The sequence below is a fragment of the Colossoma macropomum genome, unplaced genomic scaffold (genome assembly GCF_904425465.1).
Source record: "Colossoma macropomum unplaced genomic scaffold, Colossoma_macropomum, whole genome shotgun sequence".
Classification (NCBI taxonomy): Eukaryota; Metazoa; Chordata; class Actinopteri; order Characiformes; family Serrasalmidae; genus Colossoma; species Colossoma macropomum.
The window spans coordinates 3,599,398-3,624,258 of NW_023496051.1; the positions used below are offsets into that span (position 1 = coordinate 3,599,398).

The following is a 24,861-nucleotide window of genomic DNA, read 5'->3' on the forward strand; positions in this document are numbered from 1 at the left end:
TCATAAGGTCATACATCAAATATAATGCTTTTGTGCTGTTTTCAAATGAATCCCAAACATAATTTTTGGGATTTCAGTGTTCACTGACCTATCCCATACTGTCCCAACATTTTTGGAATTGGGTTTGCAAGTGGATGTGAGAGCTTTAAAGTTAAATATTACTCCTACCCATTCATTGCAGCCGGCTCAGGCGCTCCTGGGAGTTTGATATCAGTCCATAGCCAGGACTCAAAGAACTTTGTGCGAACGTAAATGTCCTCCACAGAGGCGTAATCATCATCATCATCATCATCATATTCATCATGCTTGGGCACAAAACCACCAGGCAAAGCAGCACCGGGCAAAGCAGCACCGAGCCCAAAGCGTCCCCCTCTGCCTACAGGAGATTCAGGAGGTCCAGGAGGTCCAGGAAGTCCAGGAAATCCAGGAGGCCCAGGAGGTCCAGGAGGTCCAGGAAGTCCAGGAAGTCTGGGACTCATAGGCACTGCAATTTAGAGATGTGACAAAGAATGGTTCTTTTCTTAAATAACATTTTGTAGCCCTCTACTGTAGGTCAGTGCTCATAAGGCTACAGGACAATTACATAAGCCTCTCATCACGGCTGACATAAACCCACATAAACATTTATAAATGCTTATTCCACTAAGTGGCAGTTGTCATAAAGACTTCTTTTGTCAACTTCATTGTCAAGTTGATGTAACATCTATGTCAAGTGACAGGTTTTTGTTGCTGTCAGTTTGTGCAATAACACTTTCTAGGGTGAAATAAATATGATAAATAAATATGATACTCATTTTACCTAAGGGCCAGAGAAAACATGGAAACAGGGAAAATCCACCATAGCCTTTGCACAAACATTGGGCATAGCAATGCAACCTATTTGTGCTGAAAAAGAAAGAAACCACTGGAGTACTAACAACCAGCAGTTGATGACAAGAACATTGTGAGAGGTGTGAAGAAAACCCCCAAAAAAACAGTCAGTGACATCACTAACAACCTCCACAGGCCAGGGGTAAATGTATTACAATCCACTGTTCAGATGTGAGCAGAAATATAGAGACTATACCACAAGATGGAAACTGCTTATCAGCAGAAAGAGTCGGGAAGCCATATTGGAAATTGCAGAGAAAAAGGGACGGGTCATTCTGCAGAAACATCCACTTTCCTATTTATCCATAGGAGTCACTGGTGTTACCGATCCTCATTAGTGTTACACATAAGAAAGACAACACCAGTGGCATTTTTAATGAACAATGCATTTTACAAAACGGCTGCTACAGAGCATCAAACCACATGTTGTCAATCATAGAACATCCACTAAAATATGTCATTCAATCCATTTGTATTCTATTTTTTCACAATTACCTCAGAATAAAGTGGGTCACACCAGTGACTTCAGCTAAAAGCTTCATATGAAATCATGAGCTAAATGAGAAAATGTCTGATAACTGAAAGACACAGTGGACTCACCATGTGCTTTTCTTCATAGATCCTCAGAACACAGGTAAAAGGAAGTCAAGTGATGTCATCAGTGTTGTGACAGTGTTATGACAGCCAGTCTGTCACTTGACATTGGTGTTATGTCATCTTGACATTGAAACTGACAAAAGCAGCTTTTCTGACAACTGCTGCTTATTGGAATAAGCCTTTATAAATGTTTCTGTAGGTTTATGCCAGCTGTCATGTAGCCTTACTAACTTGACCTACAGTAAAGTGTTACTCTACATTTTTAGAAAAACAAATAAAAAATATTCAGCTAATATTTTAAATAAAATTTTCCAGAACCCAAATTATCCTCCGATTTGTCATGGCATGTTAACCTTTTATGCACAATGTTCTTCAGTTCTTGGGCCTGAAAACTGAAAGCAGCAGGTATTTGTTTGCTATATTAGCCTAGTTTGTTAGTGGCCTGGTAGCTGTAACCGAAGGTTGATGACGCTAAAGGACATTAGGCCAGAAAAATGATTAGCTTTTTTCTCAGTATTAAGTCAAATTTGTTAGCAGTGTAGGTTTATAATCAACCTGTTCTTCAGTGGTCAGGACCCCCATGGACCCTCACAGAGCAGGTACTATTTGGGTGGTGGATCATTCTCAGCGCTGCAGTAACACTGACGTGGTGGTGGTGTGTTAGTATGTGTTGCGCTGGTCTGAGTGGATCAGACACAGCAGTGCTGCTGGAGTTTTTAAACACTGTGTCCACTCACTGTCCACTCTATTAGACACTCCTACCTTGTCAGTCCACCTTGTAGATGTAAAGTCAGAGACGATAGCTCATCTGCTGCTGCACAGTTTGTGTTAGTCATCCTCTAGTCCTTCATCAGTGGTCACAGGACGCTGTTGGCTGGACAGGTTTGGTTGGTGGACTATTCTCAGTCCAGCTGTGACACTGAGGTGTTTAAAAACTCCAGCAGCACTGCTGTGTCTGATCCACTCAGTCCAGCACAACACACACTGCTCTGTGAGGGTCCATGGGGGTCCTGACCACTGAAGAACAGGGTAAAAGGGGGCTAACAAAGTATGCAGAGAAACAGATGGACTACAGTCTGTAACTGTAGAACTACAAAGTGCACCTATATAGTAAGTGGAGCTGATAAAATGGACAATGAGCGGAGAAACAAGGAGGTGGTCATAATGTTATCCCTGATTGGTGTACGCTCACAGTACATTTCCCAAAGAAATTTTCACTGCCTACATTCCAGTTGGAGAAGCAAACTGTTGGTCCCACCTCCTCTTTTTGATTTACATTTGTGAATGTGAACACTTACTTAAGAACGCCCTCTCCGCATGAAATATGTATATATCTGGGACAGATCCTATTCCGTGTCGATCCAAAAATACGTCATAGGGTGTGGTTGGAGGTGGCTCAGCAGTGGTGGGTGGCGGCGGGGTGATGACACCCAGCTCCTGGCCCCAATACTGGGAGCAACATTCGAGGAAAGCCATCACACAGCTCCAGTTCTCTGTGATGTACAAAGAACGGCGGCGGCAAGAATAGGGCATAGGAATCTCCCTCATACCGGCCATGCAGCAGCGTTGCTCTAAATCTTGGGTGTACTTTTTCTCTGATCACACATACATACACATACACAGAGGAAACAAAACAACATTTGGGAAAACAATCTTATACTCCACAGGGTCCCAGCTCTGGACATTTTGGTGTTTTCCCTACGACACTATGGGAAAGATTTACTAAGAGCTTAGGAATGGTAGCGTATATAATTTCCTGTAAAAACTGCTGTAGGAAGTCCAATTTCATTGGCAATCGCAAATGCGAATCACAAGGCCGACTGTCAGTGATGTAGTCTACTGCAGATACATTCATGTCAGTTAGCAGAACTGTTTTTAGTAAACAGATTGGGACAGCTGAGCAGCGGATGGCATATGACACAGTAGCAGGCACTCACCAAGCTGGGCTCGGAGTTGCAGTCGGGCTGCAGAGCGCTTCTTCCTGGGATGAATGTAGCACTCTAAACGAGAACCACAATATAAGTTAGTCAATATTAAATATCATAGTTACACATATAGTAAAACCTAGAACTGGCAAAGTACAGCAAATTTGTAAGCCTGGCTTTACGCAGTGAAACTTACATGAAACTAAATTGCACTTGAGTTGCATAACGTAAAGCATTCTCCAACCCACTTGAAACTCAGCTGCAAGCGTCTCAACTTCATGAAAACAAGTTCCACAAAAAAAAGCCATTTGAAATGTCTGTAAGGCATTGTGTGATTGTGTCGAATGCCACACTTTCAAACCACTGATTTCACCAAATCAATGGACAAGAAACAAAATAAAAGATGGTTTATTGGACAGTTAAAAAGCTCCCCCTCCCCAACTGACTCAAGTTGGTAGTTTTCCATTTTGTCTGTTTTTTGAGCCATGGCAACAAACATGGGTTTCTCTAAGCTAACAGCATTGTTATCTAGCCAGTCAACACTAACAGCTGTTTAAATGGCTGCTTGTGCCACCATTTATTCTTCTGTTATTGCAATTTGTGTAGCTAAATTCATTTTCTCCTCTCTTGATATCCCCTAATTTTACACAGAGCTCAGTTATTTTTACATATGTTTCCAAGGAGATTAGATATAAGATAATCCACCAACATAAAAAAGGGGAAAGTGGAATCATTAGAAGCAGAAAGTGCAACCAACTTCTAAGACTGAACTTTGCAAGTCTCTCAAATCTCTTGCTGTAATAAAGGCAAACATGGACACAATAAATACGGAAAGAATTGATATTATATTCAGTTGTTGAGACTTTCATATTAAATATGTTTCTGCTCTTCTAATAACTTGTACTTAATGGCTGGAAACAAAGGATGGTCTCTGACTTTTGCACAGTACTGTATCTCTGAGAAGAAACCAGGGAGGGTCTTTGAGCTAGCTTAGCATTTTAACGGATGATAGGTGGACGGCCAGGGGAGGTGAAACATAATGTTATGGGTTAATATTATTATTCCCCGCTGATGCATTAAAAAAAGTACCTGGCAAGATAGATGTATCAGCTCCATAGCTGGACTGAAAGCTCAGTCCTGAGTCTCGGAACATTAGCATACTGTTGCGCCCTCCATCTTCAGAGCAGCCCATATCAGACCGGCCCACCGTATCCCAGATCTAGGAGACACAGGTGTGGAATGAGTTTAGAGAGAGAATTATAACTGAACCATCCATGGAGGACAAGCTTGACAGAACATTGGCAAAAAGGGTCAGGTGTACAAAACATATTAAATATTCCTTTCGATTTGCTAAAGTTTGGATGACTAGCGCTGGCCAGTTTGCCAGGGAGAGCTTGTTCAGCCGTGCAACAGAAGCTATGGAAGAATGCATTTGTGGGAAGAACACGGACAGGTCAGTTGGGCAATGACTGTAGGTACGTATGTTGTCAGCATTTTGGATAAATAAATAAAACGCAGTGCACTTATGACGTTACCTTACTCTGCGTCAGTCGGCCCTTGCTCAGCAGGAAAACAGCGTTGTCCACGGCAACCAGACTAACCTTCGCCCCTGGATCACCTCTAACCTGGAAGTGAAAGCTGCTGCCCGGCGAGTGAGTGTCCAACTCTCGTCCCTTTACTGGGCCGACTGTGAGCTAAAACATGCAAACAGTTATGGTCAAACAGCAAAACACATTTGCTAATGAGACCTACTGATCACTTGATTGGACACACTGACTTCTTGATAGAGAATATAGTTGTATGCAAAGGTTTGGACACAAACTACCTATGTTGTTGATTTGAAGTAAACACAATATCTGCAGCATACAATAAAAAAAAAACATTTAAAAAAGCACAATAACTTTAGATTCAAAAATGAGTAATTGTGCAAAAGTTTGGACAGTCTTTCAGCTGTTAAGTCCCAGAACTTAATTAACCTTGTAAGGCCTACATTGACTCATTAGGTCTGGTCAGGCAGGTCAAGAATTGTCATAAGGAACTGTCAACTGGTAACAATTCCAGAGCAATTCCAGAGCTTAATAAATTCTATGACTCTTCAAACCTTTTGCTAAAAGTAAACAACTATGGCTCCTCTAAGCAGCTGAAGGAGCTGATCTGAAAATAAAGCTAACCGACGCCTGCAAAGCAAGAGAAGGCTATAAAAAGATACCAAAGATCTTCCAGTGTATAGTTTCCGCTGCCCAAATTGTCATTAAGAAATGGTAGGCAAGGCAAGCTTTGAAACTCCAAGATAGAACTGCTGGTATGCTGGCCAGAAAGGCAAAGCAAAACCCCCATATGACAGCAAATGACCTGCAGGAAGATTTAGCTAAGACAGGAGTCACAAGTGCAATATTCTGCACTGCAGCATTGCTTGCACTACCCATGGAAAAGTCATCAAAGTTAAATCATGCCTGCGACCTCACCACAAAAGTCAACGCCTGAAATATGCAAAACAACCTCTAGAGGAGCCGAAGCGCTTTTGGAAGCAAGTGTTGTGGACTGAAAATGTAACTCTTTAGCCATAATCAATGCTGTATTGAGAATGATCCACCAACCAAATGACATGTTGTCCCCCTTGCCACTGATGGATATGTAGAGGGACATCTTGACCTCTGACAGCGACTGTGATTTAAAAGACTTACTGATCCCACACAATCGCTCTCCACCTCCACCAGCATGGACTCCACCACCACCTCCCCCTTCCAGCTCCAGGGCAACACATAGTATGCCAGAAGCCGGAATGCTGGCTGAAAGTCCGATGTGATCAGCAGAGGAAAATTAGTGATATCTTGTCCTGCTACTCGCACTTTGCCAGCATGGATTATCTTGCCCTTATTCACAATCTGGAAAGAGCACAGAGTTTTTGAATGAGTGAAACACAGCGTAGAGGAGCTGGTGCTTCCTGTTTTTTCCTAAGAAGCTTATACTGCATTTTTTAAAACTAGCACTAGGATCTCAAAATATAAGGAATTCCCTTGATTGCCTGTTGCTAACATTACGTTACTGTTTAATCAAAAGTTAAATGAGACAGAGAAAGCCCAGAATGCATATTTCCCAAACATACCATTTATTTAAGTGTCTAACTGGCAGAATTTCTGTGCATCATTACAGACTTTTACCATCTTTACAACTGCATCCAACCAATCCACTGTGAAAATGATGCTAAAATATGCAATAAAGATTGCAGGCATACAAAGTAAACAATATAAACTGCTAAAATGCAGAAAAGTATGTGGACACCCAGGGTGGTCGGAAAACACCTTCCCAAAGGCAGCATCCTATGACAGTGCCAGTGAGCTCTGCCAATGTTCATCTATGGAGATTGCATGGCTTTTAAGATTAAGTGACCCTTATAAGTCCCACAATGGGGAAATTTCACCTCTGCATTTAACCCATCCATGCAGTGAAACACCACATACACACTAGTGAACACCCACACTAGGGGGAAATGAGCACACTTGACCGGAGCAGTGGGCAGCCATATTCGCAGCGCCTGGGGAGCAGTTGGGGGTGAGGCACTTCAGTCATGTAGTGTCGGCTCAGGGGATCAAACCGGTGACCTTCCGGTCACAAGGCTGGTTCCGTAACCTCCAGCCCACACTGCCTATACACCTGTTAGCAAAGAATGTGGCTGAAACACTTGAACTTTTTAATCAAAAGGGGTGTCCACATACTTTTGGCCACAAGAAAAAAGAAAACAAATTGGATGACTCACAACATATGAAACGTGTTGAATGAAGTTCCGTTCCTTCTGGGAGAACGTGCTGAGGTGCAGTTTCAAATTCAGGACCTTCCCCACCCTCACTTCAGAAGTATCTCTTGAGATGTAAAGGTAGTTCTGACGACCCACGTTAAAAGGCGCGTATGGATGCACCCACATACTCTCCTTTGCCTGTTGCTGGCTCTTCAATCCTGGCATTTCTGTCTCCACCTGCAAAGACAATCCATAAACAAACACATTCACTAAACGCAAGCTTATGTTCTTTAGGGTAAGACATGCATGTGTGTATCTAACTCACCGTTATTGTCTCGGTGCTTAAGGAAGCAGGCATGTTAAAGGTCACTTTGATGGTGCCACTGTGTACTGAGACTGGACTGGACAAGAAGTTGATTTTAACAGGAACGTTTGGAGCCGGAGAGCCATCGTGGTGGCTGACCTTAAGCTGAAGAGCAAAGTCAAAACATTTCCACTCCTTCCTGCTGTAAAGAGGACTGTGATAGTGGACTAAAACTTGCGGAAGGACAGTGGACTTACTGTCAGGTCAAAAGGCAGGCCTGGTTTAAAAATTTTTGGGGTGCCTTTGAAGGACAGCATGTATGATGCTATGACTATTTTAATGCCAGACTTCTCAGCCTCCACCAGGTCACTTCCTGAGGATGACAGCATCCCAATATCAGACTTTTTCCATACTGTCCCAAAGTAGTATTTTCCAAGACATTCGTTCTGAAATATTGCCCTCACTGAAATACAGTGTATTCAGAGCCCTCTGTTTTTGTTATTTAATAAACTTCCAGTGCAGACATCAAAAGTTGCATAAAAAGAAGCGCAACCTTGACCTCTTTCACAAACTACTCTTATTCATGAAAGTGTCATAAGATGTGGAAATAATTCACAAAGAATTTAAGAGCAAATGAAGAATCAGCTTCAGTGCGTGAAATCAAGCACCAACCTACTAGCCATATTGTTTACATGAAGCATGCCCTTTTTCATACTGGTGTTTCGGTTGTAAGCCAATAAAACTACAGCATTCAGCGGCTCGTGAGCCAACGGCAGCGCTTGTAGGCAGAGTTTGAGGTGGACTGCACCCCCTACTGACCAAACTTTATAGTGTTAAAATTATGATGACTGTGAAATAAATAAAACATCTTAGTTTTTAATAAGGTAGAATGATAAGATTCTACAGTGTAAAATTACACTTTTAAACGCTGTACTATTAGCTGTGTTCTGTATTGTTTATTTTGTGGGTGGAGTCAGTAGCATTACACAAAGGCGCAGTGTAATCTCTTTAAATGGAACATGGAATATTTGCTGCTTTTGTTTAGATCAATGTGCACGTAAAAGAAGTGTATCCAACTTTGTACTGGACTGCATAAATCATGCACAAAATGTAGTATCATTCTTATTTTCTATTTTTATGCTTTTAATGTTGGTATTGATGATGTTGATAATAGTTTTGCTTGGTTAACTGAAAGCAAGCATTTTTTTAGGTTACAGTCAAATTTACAAGCACTCTACCAGACATGAGTTTGATTGTACAGATACAGCAAAGATAAAATTGATGAATAACTAAGTTAGTAGTGAAATAGCTTTGTTATTCACAAACCTTGTGTGCGCTCACTATACGGTGAGATTTGACCATATGCAGGGCCATAATGTCTTTTTTTGGATGTTTTTCCCAATTTTCTCCCCAATTTAGATGTGTGCAATTCCACCTGCTAGTGAGGACTTCCCCGATCACACTATACCACCAGCGCTAGTAGGGCGAAAGCTAGCTCAGGCTTCCTCCAGTCCTGTGAAGCGCTACTACATCTTTTCAAACTGCCACTAATGCATTACGAGGAAAGCGCCAACTGCCAGATCTGTAATGTCAGCTCACAGGCGCCTGCGCTGACTAGCATCGTGCTGAGTGATGGGGGGGAGACATGGGGGGGCATCCTACCCACCCAGAGTGCGAGGCCAATCGTCAACTTCAAGATTGCACCTCGTATCATTATGAAAGACATTGTTAACGTTATTAAACAACACTCGAATGGAAAGCTACAGAGCCCTAAAATGGCCTTAAACATCCCTGTCAGTGAAGTATGAAGGTGGGAGTATCGTGATATAAGGCTGCTTACAGTACTGGGGCATTACACTCTTTAAACAATATTTAAACCCATTTTCAATCGACCTTCTGAAAGAACAGATCCACTTCCATATTAAGCTCAGACACTTGTCTTACATGTCCTTTGTGTCCCACTTTCCAATACCACTCAAAGCAATACACAAGAAAAGAAACCAAGGGGGATGGGTGAGGCATCTTCCATTAGCTTCAATTATATGTGTATTTTGAAGTCATATGGTTTTCTGCCATTTTCTACATAAAGGGAAACTTTTCGAATGATGTTTTTGGTAATCAACCACATGCTACTGATGCACCAGACAAAGTTTATGCTGAAAAACTTTGGAGTATTCCTTCAAGCACTGCGAGTCATTCCCATTTACACCACCTTAATCACTACATGATAGTATATTTTGGGTACCTAACACAGTTACACCTCTGGTAAAGACTGACAGAAAAGAAGGCCTCCTACCTGTGCTGGTCATGACGGAAGCTTTGACATATATAGAAGAGCCCACTAATTCTTGGATGTTGGGGTAAGACCTCTTAAGCTCCTCCATAGTCAGAATGGCTTCTCCTCCTTTCAGCTGAAATGAATCAAGAACACGGGTATGTCAGCATGAACATTTGGGGTTCAGCTTCCCAAAAAAGTTGGGACGCTGTACAAAACGTAAATAAAAACAAAATGCAATGATGTGCAAATCATTTAAACCCATATATTTCATTGAAAATAGCAGAAAGAAAACATGTCAAATGTTGAAACATTTTTGAAAAATAGACGCCCATTTTGAATTTTAATGCCAGCAACACGTTTTAAAAAAGTTGGGACAGGTGTAGCAAAAGACGTGTAAGTTGTGTAATGCTAAAAAAAACACCTGCAGAACATCTCATAACTAATTAGGGTTAATTAGCAACAGGTTGGTAGCATGACTGGGCATAAAAAGAGCATCAAAAAGAGTCTTTTAGAAGTAAAGATGGGGAGGGGTTCACCACTATATAGTGAAACAATTCAAGAATAACCTCTCTCAACATAAAATAGCAAACAACTTTTGCTTTTTATCATGTACAGTACATATTGATTTCCAGACATGATTCTGTAATGGAAATCACTGAATGGGCTCAGGAACACTTCTGAAAAACACTGATGAACACAGTTCATCACTCCATCCACAAATGCAAGTTAAAACTTCTAACATGCAAAGAAGAAATCATACATAAACAGAATCCAGAAATGCTGTCGCCTTCTCTGGGCCCGAGCTCATTTACAATGGACTGAGGAGAAGTGCAAAAGTGTCTGGTGGTCCAACAAATCAAAATGTGAAATTCTTTTTGGATTCCGCATCCTCCGGGCGAAAGAGGAGAGCGACCAGCTTGTTATCATCACACAGTTCAAAAGCCAGCATCTGTGATGGTGTAGGGTTGCATTAGTGCACATGACATGGGTGACTTGCACATCTGTGAAGGCACCATTAATGCTGAATGATATCTTAATAAAAACTTATTCAGACTTTCTGTTCTGCCCTAAATTCTACAATAGCAGCAAGACATGCCTCATAACAGCTCATTACAAAGAAAAACCGGACAGTCTTGACTATTCTTGAGCAGCAAATCGGCATGAAATGAATGCTAAGTGTTTACAGGCTTCGCAATCCACCTGGACAAAAGAGACATGGGAGTTTGATGCTCACACTATACCAGTGCTACACAAATAAATATTTGGAGAGAACTTGGACAGCATGCCTAGATGAAAAGTCCCCCTGAATAGGTGAAATGTAGTGATGTGTATACCAACGTGGGAGACATTTGAAGGCCGATTTCGTCACAGTGGCGCAACTAGGCTGTCCCATTACAAAGGCTCCTTTATACGTGGCCGAGAAATGTGTCCTTCTTTTCCGTGGCAATGAAGGATCCAATGAGTGGATCTTTAGCCAGCCAGACCAGAGCAGACCGTCTCATTTCAGTTCAGCCTTTGTGGGTCTAAGCAGCTTTCGAAGGACACACCTTCGTAGACCACGATCCTTTAAAGGATGCAGCCCCTGAATTGGGACTGACTATGTCATTGACGCTGTCAACAATGACATGGTAGCACAGCATTTTAAACTGGCAACTCAGTGTTACAAAGTAACACTAAACACACTGTGTAGGGGACCAGTTTATATAACTCAAAAATTGTGAGCTGCACAATTCGTGAGCGGAGCATGGACAGGTCAATTGTGCTTTCTTAGGCACTCCACCAGAGATGACAGTAGCAGAGCTAGGAGCAAACTGGACTCCAATTGGGAGCCAGCTTTTTCCTATCGATTATACTGCTTCACAAGCTTCCATCATTGAGTGTCGTAGCTCTACAGCAAAGTGCAAAGCTAAAGAAGATTTGGCTCATATTTGGGCAGATTCAGTGTTTCTCAACACTGGTCCTGGTCCTGTAGCTGTTCCTGCTTTACCACCACCACTTTAACTTAATCATGAGTTGCTAATGAGCTGATTAGCTGGATCAGGTGTGTTGGGAGCAAGGAAAACAGTAAAAATTGCCTGGGCCTCCAGGACCAGGGCTGAGAAACACTGGACTACATTTGGGGAAAACTGTATAATTCGATTTTAAGTGTCTCTTCTACAGTGTCATTATTTCACTTACATCTTTCACTTGTTTCATGGAGGGCAGTCTTATTTTATCTCCATTCTTCTCCACTCCAAACACTACATACGCAACCCCTTCCACTGACTCTCCATACAAATACCTGAAAATAGACAACATTTATGTCAATGGAAGATGGAAGTAAAAGTGCAGTAGATTCACCAGGTAATAGGTATAGGGAGAGTAAGACAAGAATAGGCAAAGAGAAGTAAATGGAAATAGAAAAGAACAGGAGATCAAGCTGGTAAACACCTATTTATAGAACATAAATAGCTTTTGTTGCATCATTCGTCATGTAAATATGATTTTTGTTCATACACCGATCAGGCATAATATTATGACCAACCTTCAACAACTCCTTGTTTCTACGCTCATTGTCCATTTTATCAGCTCCACTTACTATATAGGTGCACTTTGTAGTTCTACAGTTACAGACTGTAGTCCATCTGTTTCTCTGCATACTTTGTTAGCCCCCTTTTACCCTGTTCTTCAGTGGTCAGGACCCCCATGGACCCCCACAGAGCAGGTACTATTTGGGTGGTGGATCATTCTCAGCACTGCAGTAACACTGACGTGGTGGTGGTGTGTTAGTGTGTGTTGTGCTGGTCTGAGTGCATCAGACACAGCAGTGCTGCTGGAGTTTTTAAACACTGTGTCCACTCACTGTCCACTCTATTAGACACTCCTACCTTGTCAGTCCACCTTGTAGATGTAAAGTCAGAGACCATAGCTCATCTGCTGCTGCACAGTTTGTGTTGGTCATCCTCTAGTCCTTCATCAGTGGTCACAGGACGCTGCCCACAGGACGCTGTTGGCTGGATATTTTTGGTTGGTGGACTATTCTCAGTCCAGCAGAGACACTGAGGTGTTTAAAAACTCCAGCAGCACTGCTGTGTCTGATCCACTCAGACCAGCACAACACACACTAACACACCACGTCAGTGTTACTGTAGTGCTGAGAATGATCACCACCCAAATAGTACCTGCTCTGTCAGGGTCCATGGGGGTCCTGACCACTGAAGAACAGGGTAAAAGGGGGCTAACAAAGTATGCAGAGAAACAGATGGACTACAGTCTGTAACTGTAGAACTACAAAGTGCACCTATATAGTAAGTGGAGCTGATAAAATGGACAATGAGTGTAGAAACAAGGAGGTGGTCATTATGTTATGCCTGATCGGTGTACATTCAAACATGGGAATCTGTTGTGTTGAGACTGACCTTGCAGACACCTTCACCACTAACTCTTTGTCTTCCATATCCAAGTGATGTTTCACTGGTGTGAGAGTAACATTGAATGCTGGGAGCACTGGAACCCAGAGGAAAATGAGATTAGCACGTTTATGCTAGCAGCTAGCATGCTTGCTTAACATGGGAGCTTGAAATCACATCAGAAATGGCATCTCGGTCAGCCTTGACAATGTAGGCAGTGGAAAATGCAATTATCAGTATCAGTATTCAGGGGTGGAAATGGGCCGGAATGCACTGGAACACCGTTCTGGAAGTAAGTTGAGACGGAATGGCGTTCCAGCCAAGATCTTGAAAATAGATGTAAATATTTTTATCAGGAAACCACGTATAGTTGTTTTACTCTAATCTAAAAAGAGTGCAGCGCACTTCAAGTTCAACTTAGAGTCCATTCAGCCAATTGAAAGTCATGCTGGGGGCGCTGAGGGTGCTGTGGCAGACTTCACCCTTCCAGTCTCCATGGTAACAACTGCCAATATGTGTGCGTTTGGAACGTGAAGGCACTCAAGAAACTCCACAATCGGTAATAAAAGTGGTGTTTTGTGTTCTAATTTCCACAAAGCTTAGTGGCGTTCGTTTTAATAACTGGTCAGCTAGTCAATATTAATTTGACAATTTTTTGTTTTTATTCCTAACAAATTTCAGCCAATGGGCTCGGTTTAAAATGGTCACTATAATTTAGCATACTAGTTGATAATAGGCTGATACCTAGCTAGCCTGCTGTAAGACCATTATATGATTCTTCATGGTTCCCCGGTAAAATCTGGCCATTTCCACCCCGTTAATATTTCAAAAATATTTGTTAATATTTCACATTTTTTGTAATTTAATATTAAGATAAAACATTTTCAGCTTGTTGAGTGGATAATCATTTGCAAATATTGCAGAAATCACAATGAAAACTGCAGGAAAAAAACATGCAGTAGATTTTAATTTTTGCATAAAATCCCTCGGATGGAAAAGCACTTTGGAGATTAGCTGAGACGTAAAGCTTAAAAATGATGAGTCAAAATCTCTTGATGGAAAAGTTTCAAATATAACTTTTTGATTTAATAAAACCAAACATCCTACAGCAGTTTTTGCAGGAAATTATATGAACTACCATTCAAACATTTGCAATCACTATTTTTCTTATAATGTTATATTCGTATGTTGATACTTATATAAAAAGATTCCAGTACGAAATTTTAAGACTAAAATATGTACATGATTTCATATACTGTAAAAAAAATAAATTAATTTGTTGGCCTGTGTAATATTTTTTGTCAAATGAACAAAGAATTTTAAAAATATTGAGTTAGAATATAATTTTTTTCAGTCCCACACAAACTTAGTGTTAGGAACACTTAAAATACTTTAATGTCCAAATTGTGAAATTTAGCTTAAATTTTTAAAATTTCAAAATTTCAAAAATCAAATAAGTTAACAACAACCAACCTAACTGCTGATTCTGTTATGTGAACTTATTATTTAGCATTCAAGAAATTACTATAAATATAGAATTACATTTTTATATTTATTTAGAATTTTTAAGTTATAAATGTCTTGAAAAAACAACTTTAAAACATTTTGAAAACATTTTTAATACTTAATTTCTTGAAAAACATTAAAATATCTTCTACTTCTAGCTTTTATTATTTCAGTCTATACTCTACAAGTTAATACTGAAAAAATAACAGCAGCTATTAATACGACAAGGGACTCCAGTGATTTATTTAAATGGCAGTGTATGCATTATAAGAACTGCCATCAATCAAGTTTGCAAACATTTTATTTAGTATATTTTGACACTTGCAAAATGCACATACAATTTTACAATTTTTCTAAGTTTTGTTTTTTTTAATTAATACATACCATATTTTTTAACCTCAAATTCAGTGCTGAATGTGTTCTCCTTCCAGTGGTCAAACTTCGCAGTAATCTTCCACTTCCCCTCCCTATAAAACAGTTGAAAATATTTTAAAAATGAAAACATAAAATTATATTACAAATATCTCATATCTCTACATACTTGACCAAGTCAGAGAGTCCATAAGTGTTAGAGAAGATGCCGTCCTGTGCTCTAGTCCGGCCTGAAGCATGGACTGTAATGTCATCAGGATTCTGAAACGTGAAACATGTAGAATAATGGCTTCCTCCATATTGTGTTTGTTTACAGTTTTCTTTTTTAATTCCTTACTAACTGTTTCTAATCCATGGACTGAAGCAGCTTTTTTTGTAATATTTGCTGATACCCGACTGTTCCATTTTTCTTTTTTCACTGCTGAGAAGCAAACCCACAGTATGAAGCTTCCGCCACCATGCTTCACTGCAGCAGAGGCACTGAGAGATGATCGTCCAGGTGCTTTGAGGAGGTGATGTTCAGGCAACGCCCTGATGCTCTTTACAAAGTTTGTGTCCTTGTATTTATATAAGTATTTTGTGTAGAATTAAACAACTTGCATTTACTATTTAAAAGCAAGGCAAATGCAAATTTATAATAGTATGACTGCCTTGGTAGTTGTGGTGTTAACAAATTTAGAGTGATTGTAAAGTGATGTACTGCTAGTCCTGAGATGGAAAGCGCATTATTACACCATTTTTCATTTCCTTGCAGAACAAAGTAAGTGACCAAGCTAACAGGCCTACCTGAATTTCTACTGAGATGGTGCCGTTGAATGCCTTGAATTCCACATCAGAAACAAAAGCTCGGTATCGCACTGCAAAAGAGAATCCAGGGTAGGAGGGTGGGGTGAAATTGAGGAATTCTTACAGGACAGGCTAAGAACAAGTATGGGTTCGGTAACATGCTCTCATTGAGCAACTGACCTTGAGCTTTCATTTCTTTCATACCAAGCAATACTAGTGATGGAAAGCGCATTATTACCACACACACTGTGGTTTGTTTCAATTAACAGATCTTGTTCATTTTTGTTCCATGTCATTGTTAGGTACTGTCAGTTCAACTAGAACTTGGACTAAATGTCAGAAACTACAATTCAGGGGTACTTTTATAATCAAATGTACTCAATTGCCAATTAGCATCATGCTAACTGCATGCCTGAATCATCACACACTTGCCTCAAACTGCATTGAGCTGTTAAGTAATCTCAAACAGATTTATGAATTATATATCGCTGTTGTCGGAAGAAAACCTCTACAAAATGGTAACTTTACAGGAGAAGGTAAAAACCTGCTATACTTTTAATGTAAGTCGATGGAACCAGACTTTTTTGCAAGTCATTTTAGGTCATTTCTTTTAGTCCATTCTTCACAAAATTTACACACAATGTAAAGGGTAGCAGGTATTTTCAAATTATGTCAAAAACTGAAAAACGTTTTCCTCCGACAGCAGCGATATGTAAGCTTGAATTTTGTCCAAACATGAAAAAGGCTGGTGTAGCGAGTTTTAGGAGAAATAGGAAGAGCGTTGGTGATTTTATGCCTTCAAGGCCCAGGTATGCCGGGCATAGTTACAGTTGCTAGGCTATGAAGGGCTAACTGGGTGATCCAACTTGCTATAGCGCCACCCTGAGGCAGATCAGTGCTGCATCACTGGTTAGTTAAGAATACCAAAGCTCGCCTATTGTGGGTGACGCAACTAAACAATGACCATTTTCCTGAATTTGTATTTCAGCATTTATTTTTCCCCAAGAAAGCATAACATCATAATAGGTTTATTTTGATGGACCCCACAGAATTTTTGTTTTGGGTCCAAAAGGTTAATGAAGAGGTTCCAGGTCCCCCAGGACCCCCTGTCTTTTACACCTAGAATATATCCAAACCTAACCTTTAGCATTAGGACAACACTGTAAAAAATGATGAAAAATAAAAATTAGGAGCTAATTAACAGAAACGAATAAAACGAATTCTAGGAAACTCCAACTGACAGTCATATCGAGAAATTTTATGGTAATTGGAATTTTCAGCTCTTAAAGCAGTACCGGTATCGGTCCCCGAAGCGTGCGGCACATAGTGCAGTGAGAGGGATCACCTGTGTCTCCTGGGTTGTAGATGGGTTTGTCGGTCTGGATGAAGATGTAGCCGGAGAGGAAAGACACTTTAATATTCTGCTCGCTTCGATAGAAGCTCCCGAACTTGGTGACCAGGTGGACAGACTTCTCCAATTTCTCTTCAGGGCGCAGGAGGCTCGGATCAATCTAATGAGGAGTTCAAAGACAGCAGCCCCTTTTTTATTAAGCAGTATCATTAATATGAAGTCGCAATACATCGGATCTAAAGTCAGGTGCCTTTCACAATATCCCACTTATTTAAAGGAGCAGTGGGTAAGATTTAGGGGGATCTACTGGATTGGAATACAGTACACCAAACCATGTGTTCATTAGAATATAATCACCTGTAACTACAAATCGTTGTGTTTTAATAAGCGCAGAATTTTGTGAGAAGTTTGAGATCACAAATTTTGACAAATGGAGGACTCACACTTATTATTTAGCACAAGAAAAAGCAAGACAGGGTGAATCCTTGTCATCAGGAAGCCAAAGGCTACGTTCACATTACCAGGTTGAAGTGGCCCAAATCTGATTTTTTGCCCTAACGTGACTCAGATCTGATGTTTTCTGAGCTGTGTGGACAAATAAATCTGATCTTTTCGAATCCGACCTGAGCCACTTTCATATGTGGTCCTAGATCGGATACGTATCCAATTCATGGCCATGCGACCTTACTGTAACGCTCAGATCGGAATTCGTGGTGAACGCTCAGATCGGAATTCGGAATAGTGGTTGGTATAGTGTAGGGGGTCACACCTCTGCTCTCCTTGCTGTAGGGTCCTTGGGCAAGACTCCTAACACTACCGTTACCCACCTGTGTAAAATGATCAAACTGTAAGTCGCTCTGGATAAGAGTGTCTGCCAAATGCCTGAAATGTAATGTAATTCATGTGCTTTTTTTCCCACTGCGCGTGCTCCATCATTCAGCGTTACCATGGCAGCAGCGCTGAACAGAAGTTAAAGCCTGTAAACGGTGGAAAAGCAGCTCATCTCACCTTTTTCTCCTTCGTCTCGCTCTAATAATGAAGCTGAGAGCTGATCAGAGTTAATGATCTTCTCAGCGAAGCTCGTTTTGCTCGTTAGTTTGTGATGATGATGAACGTGATTCATTCACGTGACGTTACTGAGTAGGATGTGCTCATGTGAGTCATTTCAGGACGCCGGTTCGTTCACATTAATGAGTGTGAATCATCGTGTCAGAGAGATCGGATTTGAGCAAAAAATCAGATTTGAGAAATGAGGCTTGTGAATGTGAATGTAGCCAAAAACATGAAGCAAAATGAAATCAGGTCAGGCGACGGCAGAAAACCTGACAGCCACCATAGGTTCTACTACATGCTTGGAAAGGGAGGGGTGAGGGGTACTCAGTTGGTTGCAATCTGCAACCTCACTGCTAGAGGCCTCTAATTCTTATATGCTGCACCTTTACATGTGCCCAAGATATGGTTTGATTGTTATGTTGAGACGTGAAGCTTGTTTCAGGAGAAATGTGAAGGAGGCTTTATTTCATTCCCAGAGCTGTAAAAGGTTTGGATTAAACACTGTGGAAGATTTCTGTCAGCTCAGTGTCAGAATTATCAGCTCTAAAATTAAGCTAAACTTAAAAATCTGGTTTAATGTGGTTTAATTCGCCAACATCCATTTCAAAATGATATCTAGCAATAAATAATCTCGTAGTTCAATGTTAAGTTCCGTTAGCTAGCTAAGTTATCCTTTCTTAGCTTAGCTGCTTATGTTGATGACAGTTAGCTTAATAAATTAGTCAGTTTAAAGACGATTGCACCAACTAACTAGTCTGACCGTTAAACCCGTTTTGTAGGTGATATTAGTCAGTTTGTGCATTCAGAACGTACTTTTCACACAAATGACGATCAACTAGCACATTTATGAGGAGATGTTAATTTAATATTGACCTACTACACCCATTTTTTTAGTCCGGGTTACTTGACATTTTGTGTTGTGTTATGTGGCCTGTTATCCTAAATGACTAGCTAGAGGATGGCTAACAAACAGCTGGGTCATTCTACAGAAACGTCCATTTTTGTGTCCCTAGCGTTTACAGATACATTTCACTTGAAAAAATGTTAGGGTTACAATTTATTTCTATTTTAAAATAAAACAACAGGTTATTTTAACAATTACACCTTCTTGAGCCTCAATTTAGCCATATTAGTTTTTAAATCAATCATACAGAATTCCAAGCAACACAAAAGTGCTCATCCCCACAGTCATGTGTAAAGGCTGGGGCCATATTTTGGGGAAAAAAAAAGATTCTGCAATTTTAATCTATACATGACTATGAAATATATGAATTAAATGACAAAGAAAACAAATGCCAAATAAATATTATAAAATATATAATAAAAATAATGTAAAATATATAATGTAATATATAATATATAATGAAAGCTGTTGTCCCCAGGAGTTGTGTCACTTTGAAATAAAGGACACACTGATGACATCACTTGACTTCCTTTTACCTGTTTTCTGAGGATCTATGAAGAAAAGCACATGGTGAGTCCACTGTGTCTTTCAGTTATCAGAGATTTTCTCATTTAGCTCATGATTTCATATGAAGCTTTTAGCTGAAGTCACTGGTGTGACCGACTTTATTCTGAGGTAATCGTCAAAAAATACAATACAAACGGATTAAATTCCATATTTTAGCGGATATTTCATGATTGACAACATGTGGTTTGATGCTCTGTAGCAGCCGTTTTGTAAAATGCATTGTTCATTAAAAATGTCTCTGGTGTTCCCTTTCTTATGTGTAACACCGATGACGATCGGTAACACCGGTGACTCCTATGGATAAATAGAAAAGTGGACGTTTCTGTAGAATGACCCGGATACACCAGAAAGGTAGAGCTACAAGAGAGAGATTCTAACAGTGTGGCCGGTGAGTGTAAATGCAGTAACTTCACCTCTACACTTTTAATGGCGCTGTAGCTGTTAGCCGCATTGAGGGTGACAGTGCCCTGCCACAGCAGGATAGATTTGGCTGGAAAATCATACAGTGTGAATGAGACGGTGACAGCCTCAGACAGACTGACCGCCTCCACCAGGATGTTCTCTTTACTCCCCACTCTCAGCTGAACAGGAGCCACCACACTGAACCTGCAACAAAACACAAGGCAGTCGTTTGCCATTAAGTCTTCTCAATGACGCGCAGACATGCGATCATTTCTGGTCTGTCCTGATCATGAAAAACGTCACACAAAGTTCAAGCCTGAAGTGTCTAACTTGGCTAATTAGCTTGCTGGCTTACACTACTGCACTGGTTTGTACACTGTCTACAATCGATCACTATCACAAAGCTCAGTTTTCTCTTGAGAGTGTGAAAATATGAGGAAGAACATATTCTGTGGCTGGTGGCACAGCTAGCTACCTAGCTAGCTACTGTCACCTTAGCACTACAAAGTGTCTACGAATAACAATCGACAAACCAACATACCATTCTACTTTCCATTCTGGTGAATTTATTGGTAGTTTAATAGCGCTTGGCGACTGTATCCATTCAGTGGCCAGTAGTATAAACGCTAATAACATTAGTATTAGTGACCTAGCTACTGTCACCTTAGCAAACTCTTTACAAAGTGTCTACAAATAGCAATCGAAAAACCAGCTTGCCATACAAATTTGTGACTAAAATGGACTTTCCAGTTATAAAGGCCTAGTATCTCCATGTTTGCCGATTTCTACCTTTTAACGTATTTTAATAACACCAGTTTCTTTTGATATTGTGTTAAAATTTCATGATGAATGGACCAATAGAAATGACCGAAAATTACTCGGACAAATATCTTCTTACATTTACTTAAATTCAAAGCTGTTTTTTCTTTCTCCTGTAAAGTTGCATTATAGCGATGATTTGCATCTAAATAAGAAAATTAAATTGTTTTTTTTAAACATTTGTTACTGTTTTCAAAAAAACGTCATGTGTTGGTGTCCGTGTGGGTGTTGACTTTGGGAGCTGGGTGAGGGGCTTGTGTTCTCACTTTGGTAGCAGGTCAAAGTCTGGCTCCTCTCTGCAAACACAGATAACACACTTAATAACAAACATTACAGCTGAATTTTAAACAGAGCACCAAAATCGTCTCCCAAGCAATATTAATCTTACACTACCATTCAAATGTTGTATTTAAATTGGATTTCAATAAAACATATTTTTAGATGTTTTATTCAATATTTCAAGAGTTGAGCAAACAAACAGCTGAACAAAAAAGTTCGAATAATAAAATGAAAACCGACTGTAATTATCGATTTTGGTCCTTTTTTTGTCATTATCTGCCTTGAGATTTGATCTCCATGTTTTGCGCTTAATTCTGGATTTTAATGTTATAACTTCATTTTTAATGTTTTACAGTTTTCCCAGTCATTTTAGAGTCTTCTACGGCTCTGTTCATCATTCTTGACACATCCAACATTTCTTCATCCTAGTGTCCTAATTATTTGAAAGTTGTGAAGTTAGTCATTGTTTACACTTGTCTGCAACCAAATAGGTTTTATATTATTGAAAATTGTGATTCCAAACTTTTGAACAGTAATGTATACGCAGATCGCCATGATTAATGTAAAAATACACAGATCATTTATGTTTTGTGAAACTGGTAGAAATTGGTAGCTTACTTACAGAGAAATGCGCCGATAATCATAGCTGTGGACGAAAAAAATGTAATGTATTATAACATATTGCTGTTGTCAGGAGAAAACCTTGTCGTTTTTCAGTTATTGCCATAATTTGGAAACACCTGTTGTTCTTTACATTGTGTGTAAATTTCATGATGAATGATCCAACAGGAACGGCCCAAAATGACTTGGAAAAAAGTCTGGTTCCATTGACTTACATTAAAAGTAAAGCAAGTTTTTTCCTTCCCCTGTAAAGTTACCATTTTGGAGATACGACAACAGCGATATACAAAGACGCTGTACTTTTGTTACTAACAGCTGATAAATTTTTCTGAGAAATTGGTGGTCTGTTTACTGAACATAAGGTTGATGGCTGGGGAGGAAGGAAAAGCATGTTTTTACACAAATTTTGCTATTTCAAACCAGTTAACTTATGATGGAAAGTTATTAGAAACATACCGTACATGCGGCTCCCACCAGCGCCTGCATTCAAATCATATGTTAGAACAAGGCCAAAGTCAATGTGAATGATATGCAGTTTGTTAAGCACAGGATTAGTTTAAACACCTACAATTGGTTTTCCAAAAACATTTCGCTGTTGTTGGAAGAAAACCTCATATCTCCAAAATTACAGCTTTACAGGAGAAGGAAAAAACTTCCTTTACTTTTAATGTAAGTCAATGGAACCAGACATCTTTCCAAGTTATTTCGGGCATTTTGGTCCATTCATCATGAAATTTTGTCAAAAAATTTTGTTAAAAACTGAAAAAATGACAAAATTGGAGATACAAGGTTTTGTCCCGACAACAGCAATATCAAGTGTTGCACTGTGCTGTAAATTCCAAGATAAGCCTTAATGTTGAGTTACTCACCAATTATGAGATGGAAACTGGGCATTTAAGTCACCACAGATGGACATCAGCCATAAGAATATTGTTAAAGAAAGCATCCTTACTGAGGACCGACTACACACAGTGTGCTGACATCTCACCAAAGCAAATGCAAAACCAAAAAATGAAGTGACTTTACTCTCCCAGCCCACTTCTATCTGGAAAACTCTTACACAATCTTCAGTCAATTGCAGATCAATGGCTGGTTAGAAGATCACAGTATAGAAACACTGTCGGCTAACACAAACCTAGTTAAGCATTTCTGGGACAAAATGAACCTAAATCACTCTAGATACACTATATGGCCAAAAGTATGTGGACACCCTTCCTAATTATTGAGTTCAGGTGTTTCAATCTGTTCCATTGCTAACAGGCAAATACACCGATCAGGCATAACATTATGACCACCTCCTCATTTCTGTGCTCCAGCCACCACGTCAGTGTTACTGCAGTGCTGAGAATGATCCACCACCCACATAGTACCTGCTCTGTGAGGGTCCATGGGGGTCCTGACCACTGAAGAACAGGGTAAAAGGGGGCTAAGAAAGTATGCAGAGAAACAGATGGACTACAGTCTGTAACTGTAGAACTACAAAGTGCACCTATATAGTAAGTGGAGCTGATAAAATGGACAATGAGCGTAGAAACAAGGAGGTGGTCATGATGTTATGCCTGATCAGTGTAAATTCATGCACATATTCATGCAGTCTCCATAGACAAACACTGGCAGTAGAGGGTCGTACTGAAGAGCTCAGTGACTTTAAACATGGTACTGTCATAGGTTGAATCCTTTGCCACAAGTCAGTGCATTACAATCCCAGCCCTGCTAGATCTGCCCTAGACAACTGTAAGTGCTATTATTGTAAAATGGAAGCAAACCACTCAAACTCACAAAGTGGGACCCCCATCACTCACTACTGCCTCTGGAAGCAACCTCAGGACAAGAAGTGTGTGTCAGATTGCTATGCACAATGCCAAGCGTCGGCTAGAGCAGTGTAAAGCACGCCGCCACTGGACTCTGGAGCAGTGGAAACAGTTTTCTGGAATGATGAATCGCGCTTCATTATCTGGCAGACTGACAAAACTGGGTTTAGCGGATGCCAGAACACCACCTACTGGAAAGCCTAGTGCCAACAGTAAAGTTTGGAGGAGGAGGGATAATGGGCTGGGGCTGTTTTTCAGGATTTTGTTTTGACATCTTAGGTCAAGAGTAATGCTAAAGCCTCAACATAGACATTTTAGTCTATTATATTATTCCAACTTTGTCACCACAGTTTGAGGAAGGCCTTTTGACAGTCGGGTGTCCACATACTTTTGACCATATAAAGTATGTCTAGGTAGTGGACAACTCTCAGTTTGTACCGTCTCCAGTGGCGTCGCACGGTCTGATGCATACTGTGACTAGCTGTTAGCAAGACTAGCTTTACTAGTAGATAACAACTGAACTAAAACTAGCAATGTTGTAATGGCTACATGACTCAAAGCTCGACGTTCCCCTAGCTGTTCAGAAGTGAGCCTCAGTACTTTTCTGTCTTGAGTCAAAATTTTACATACATTGGTGGAAACGATCATTGTTCATTTTTGTGCAAATCCTACTCTACTGGGGAAAAAAACAGCACAGACCAGCTGGTTTATGTTGGTCTAATGATGGTCTGGTGCTGGTTTAGCTGTTCACTTAGCATGGTTGTGCTGGTTGACCAGCAGATAGTAATTTGCTAGTGGTTATACATTGTATATCTGCATATGTCCCAGACTACACCTTACTTTAGTGTAAGATTATTGTCTTGTATACAAGGTCTAACTAATTTTTAATATCTTTAAACATTTTAAATGCACATAGTCTTTTATTTTGGACATTTGGGGGATTTATTTTGGAAATCTATAATAAGACTAATTTAAATTTATTTTGTTAAAAATGTTGCTGACACTGTGTTGGTTACAGCTGCATAACCAGCTTTATGGATGATTTTGCTGACAAAATTATTTATAACAGTAATATACAAAGCATTATGGTTCGAAGAAATAAAGGAAAAGTAAGTAAATTAGACCGTGAGTGTAAAATAAGCACTGAAAAGTGATATTTTGTCAAATACTCTGCTTTAATACAGGTGGGCCACTCAGAAAATGCTGACCAAAAAAGCCAGTGGGCCACCAGCGTTGCCTTAAGCAGGCCAACAGTGGCCCACTATCATTTTGCTATGCGGGAAACTTGATT

General features: G+C 40.0%; 1 protein-coding gene across 2 annotated transcripts in view; it reads right to left on the minus strand.

Annotated features, from left to right (window-relative positions):
• Window positions 1–22,803, minus strand: part of LOC118804612 (complement C3-like) — a 52,595-nt gene extending 29,792 nt beyond the window's left edge. The window contains exons 1-21 of one of the 2 annotated variants that reach the window (XM_036565162.1): window positions 22,629–22,802; window positions 22,216–22,239; window positions 21,761–21,784; window positions 21,126–21,155; window positions 20,052–20,244; window positions 17,109–17,274; window positions 15,764–15,834; window positions 15,147–15,238; window positions 14,990–15,072; window positions 13,109–13,196; window positions 11,889–11,991; window positions 9,729–9,843; window positions 7,690–7,805; window positions 7,454–7,597; window positions 7,150–7,365; window positions 6,077–6,277; window positions 4,928–5,086; window positions 4,482–4,611; window positions 3,405–3,467; window positions 2,766–3,062; window positions 169–484 (exon numbers count right to left, since the gene is read on the minus strand). In XM_036565162.1, the coding sequence (XP_036421055.1) occupies window positions 169–484; window positions 2,766–3,062; window positions 3,405–3,467; window positions 4,482–4,611; window positions 4,928–5,086; window positions 6,077–6,277; window positions 7,150–7,365; window positions 7,454–7,597; window positions 7,690–7,805; window positions 9,729–9,843; window positions 11,889–11,991; window positions 13,109–13,196; window positions 14,990–15,072; window positions 15,147–15,238; window positions 15,764–15,834; window positions 17,109–17,274; window positions 20,052–20,244; window positions 21,126–21,155; window positions 21,761–21,784; window positions 22,216–22,239; window positions 22,629–22,705 (2,708 nt within the window). In that variant the 5' untranslated portion in view covers window positions 22,706–22,802. Of the gene's footprint in view, window positions 1–168; window positions 485–2,765; window positions 3,063–3,404; window positions 3,468–4,481; window positions 4,612–4,927; window positions 5,087–6,076; window positions 6,278–7,149; window positions 7,366–7,453; window positions 7,598–7,689; window positions 7,806–9,728; window positions 9,844–11,888; window positions 11,992–13,108; window positions 13,197–14,989; window positions 15,073–15,146; window positions 15,239–15,763; window positions 15,835–17,108; window positions 17,275–20,051; window positions 20,245–21,125; window positions 21,156–21,760; window positions 21,785–22,215; window positions 22,240–22,628 lie in introns of both variants that reach the window. The other variant, XM_036565164.1, reaches the window with a different exon arrangement.
• Window positions 22,804–24,861: the final 2,058 nt, after the last annotated feature.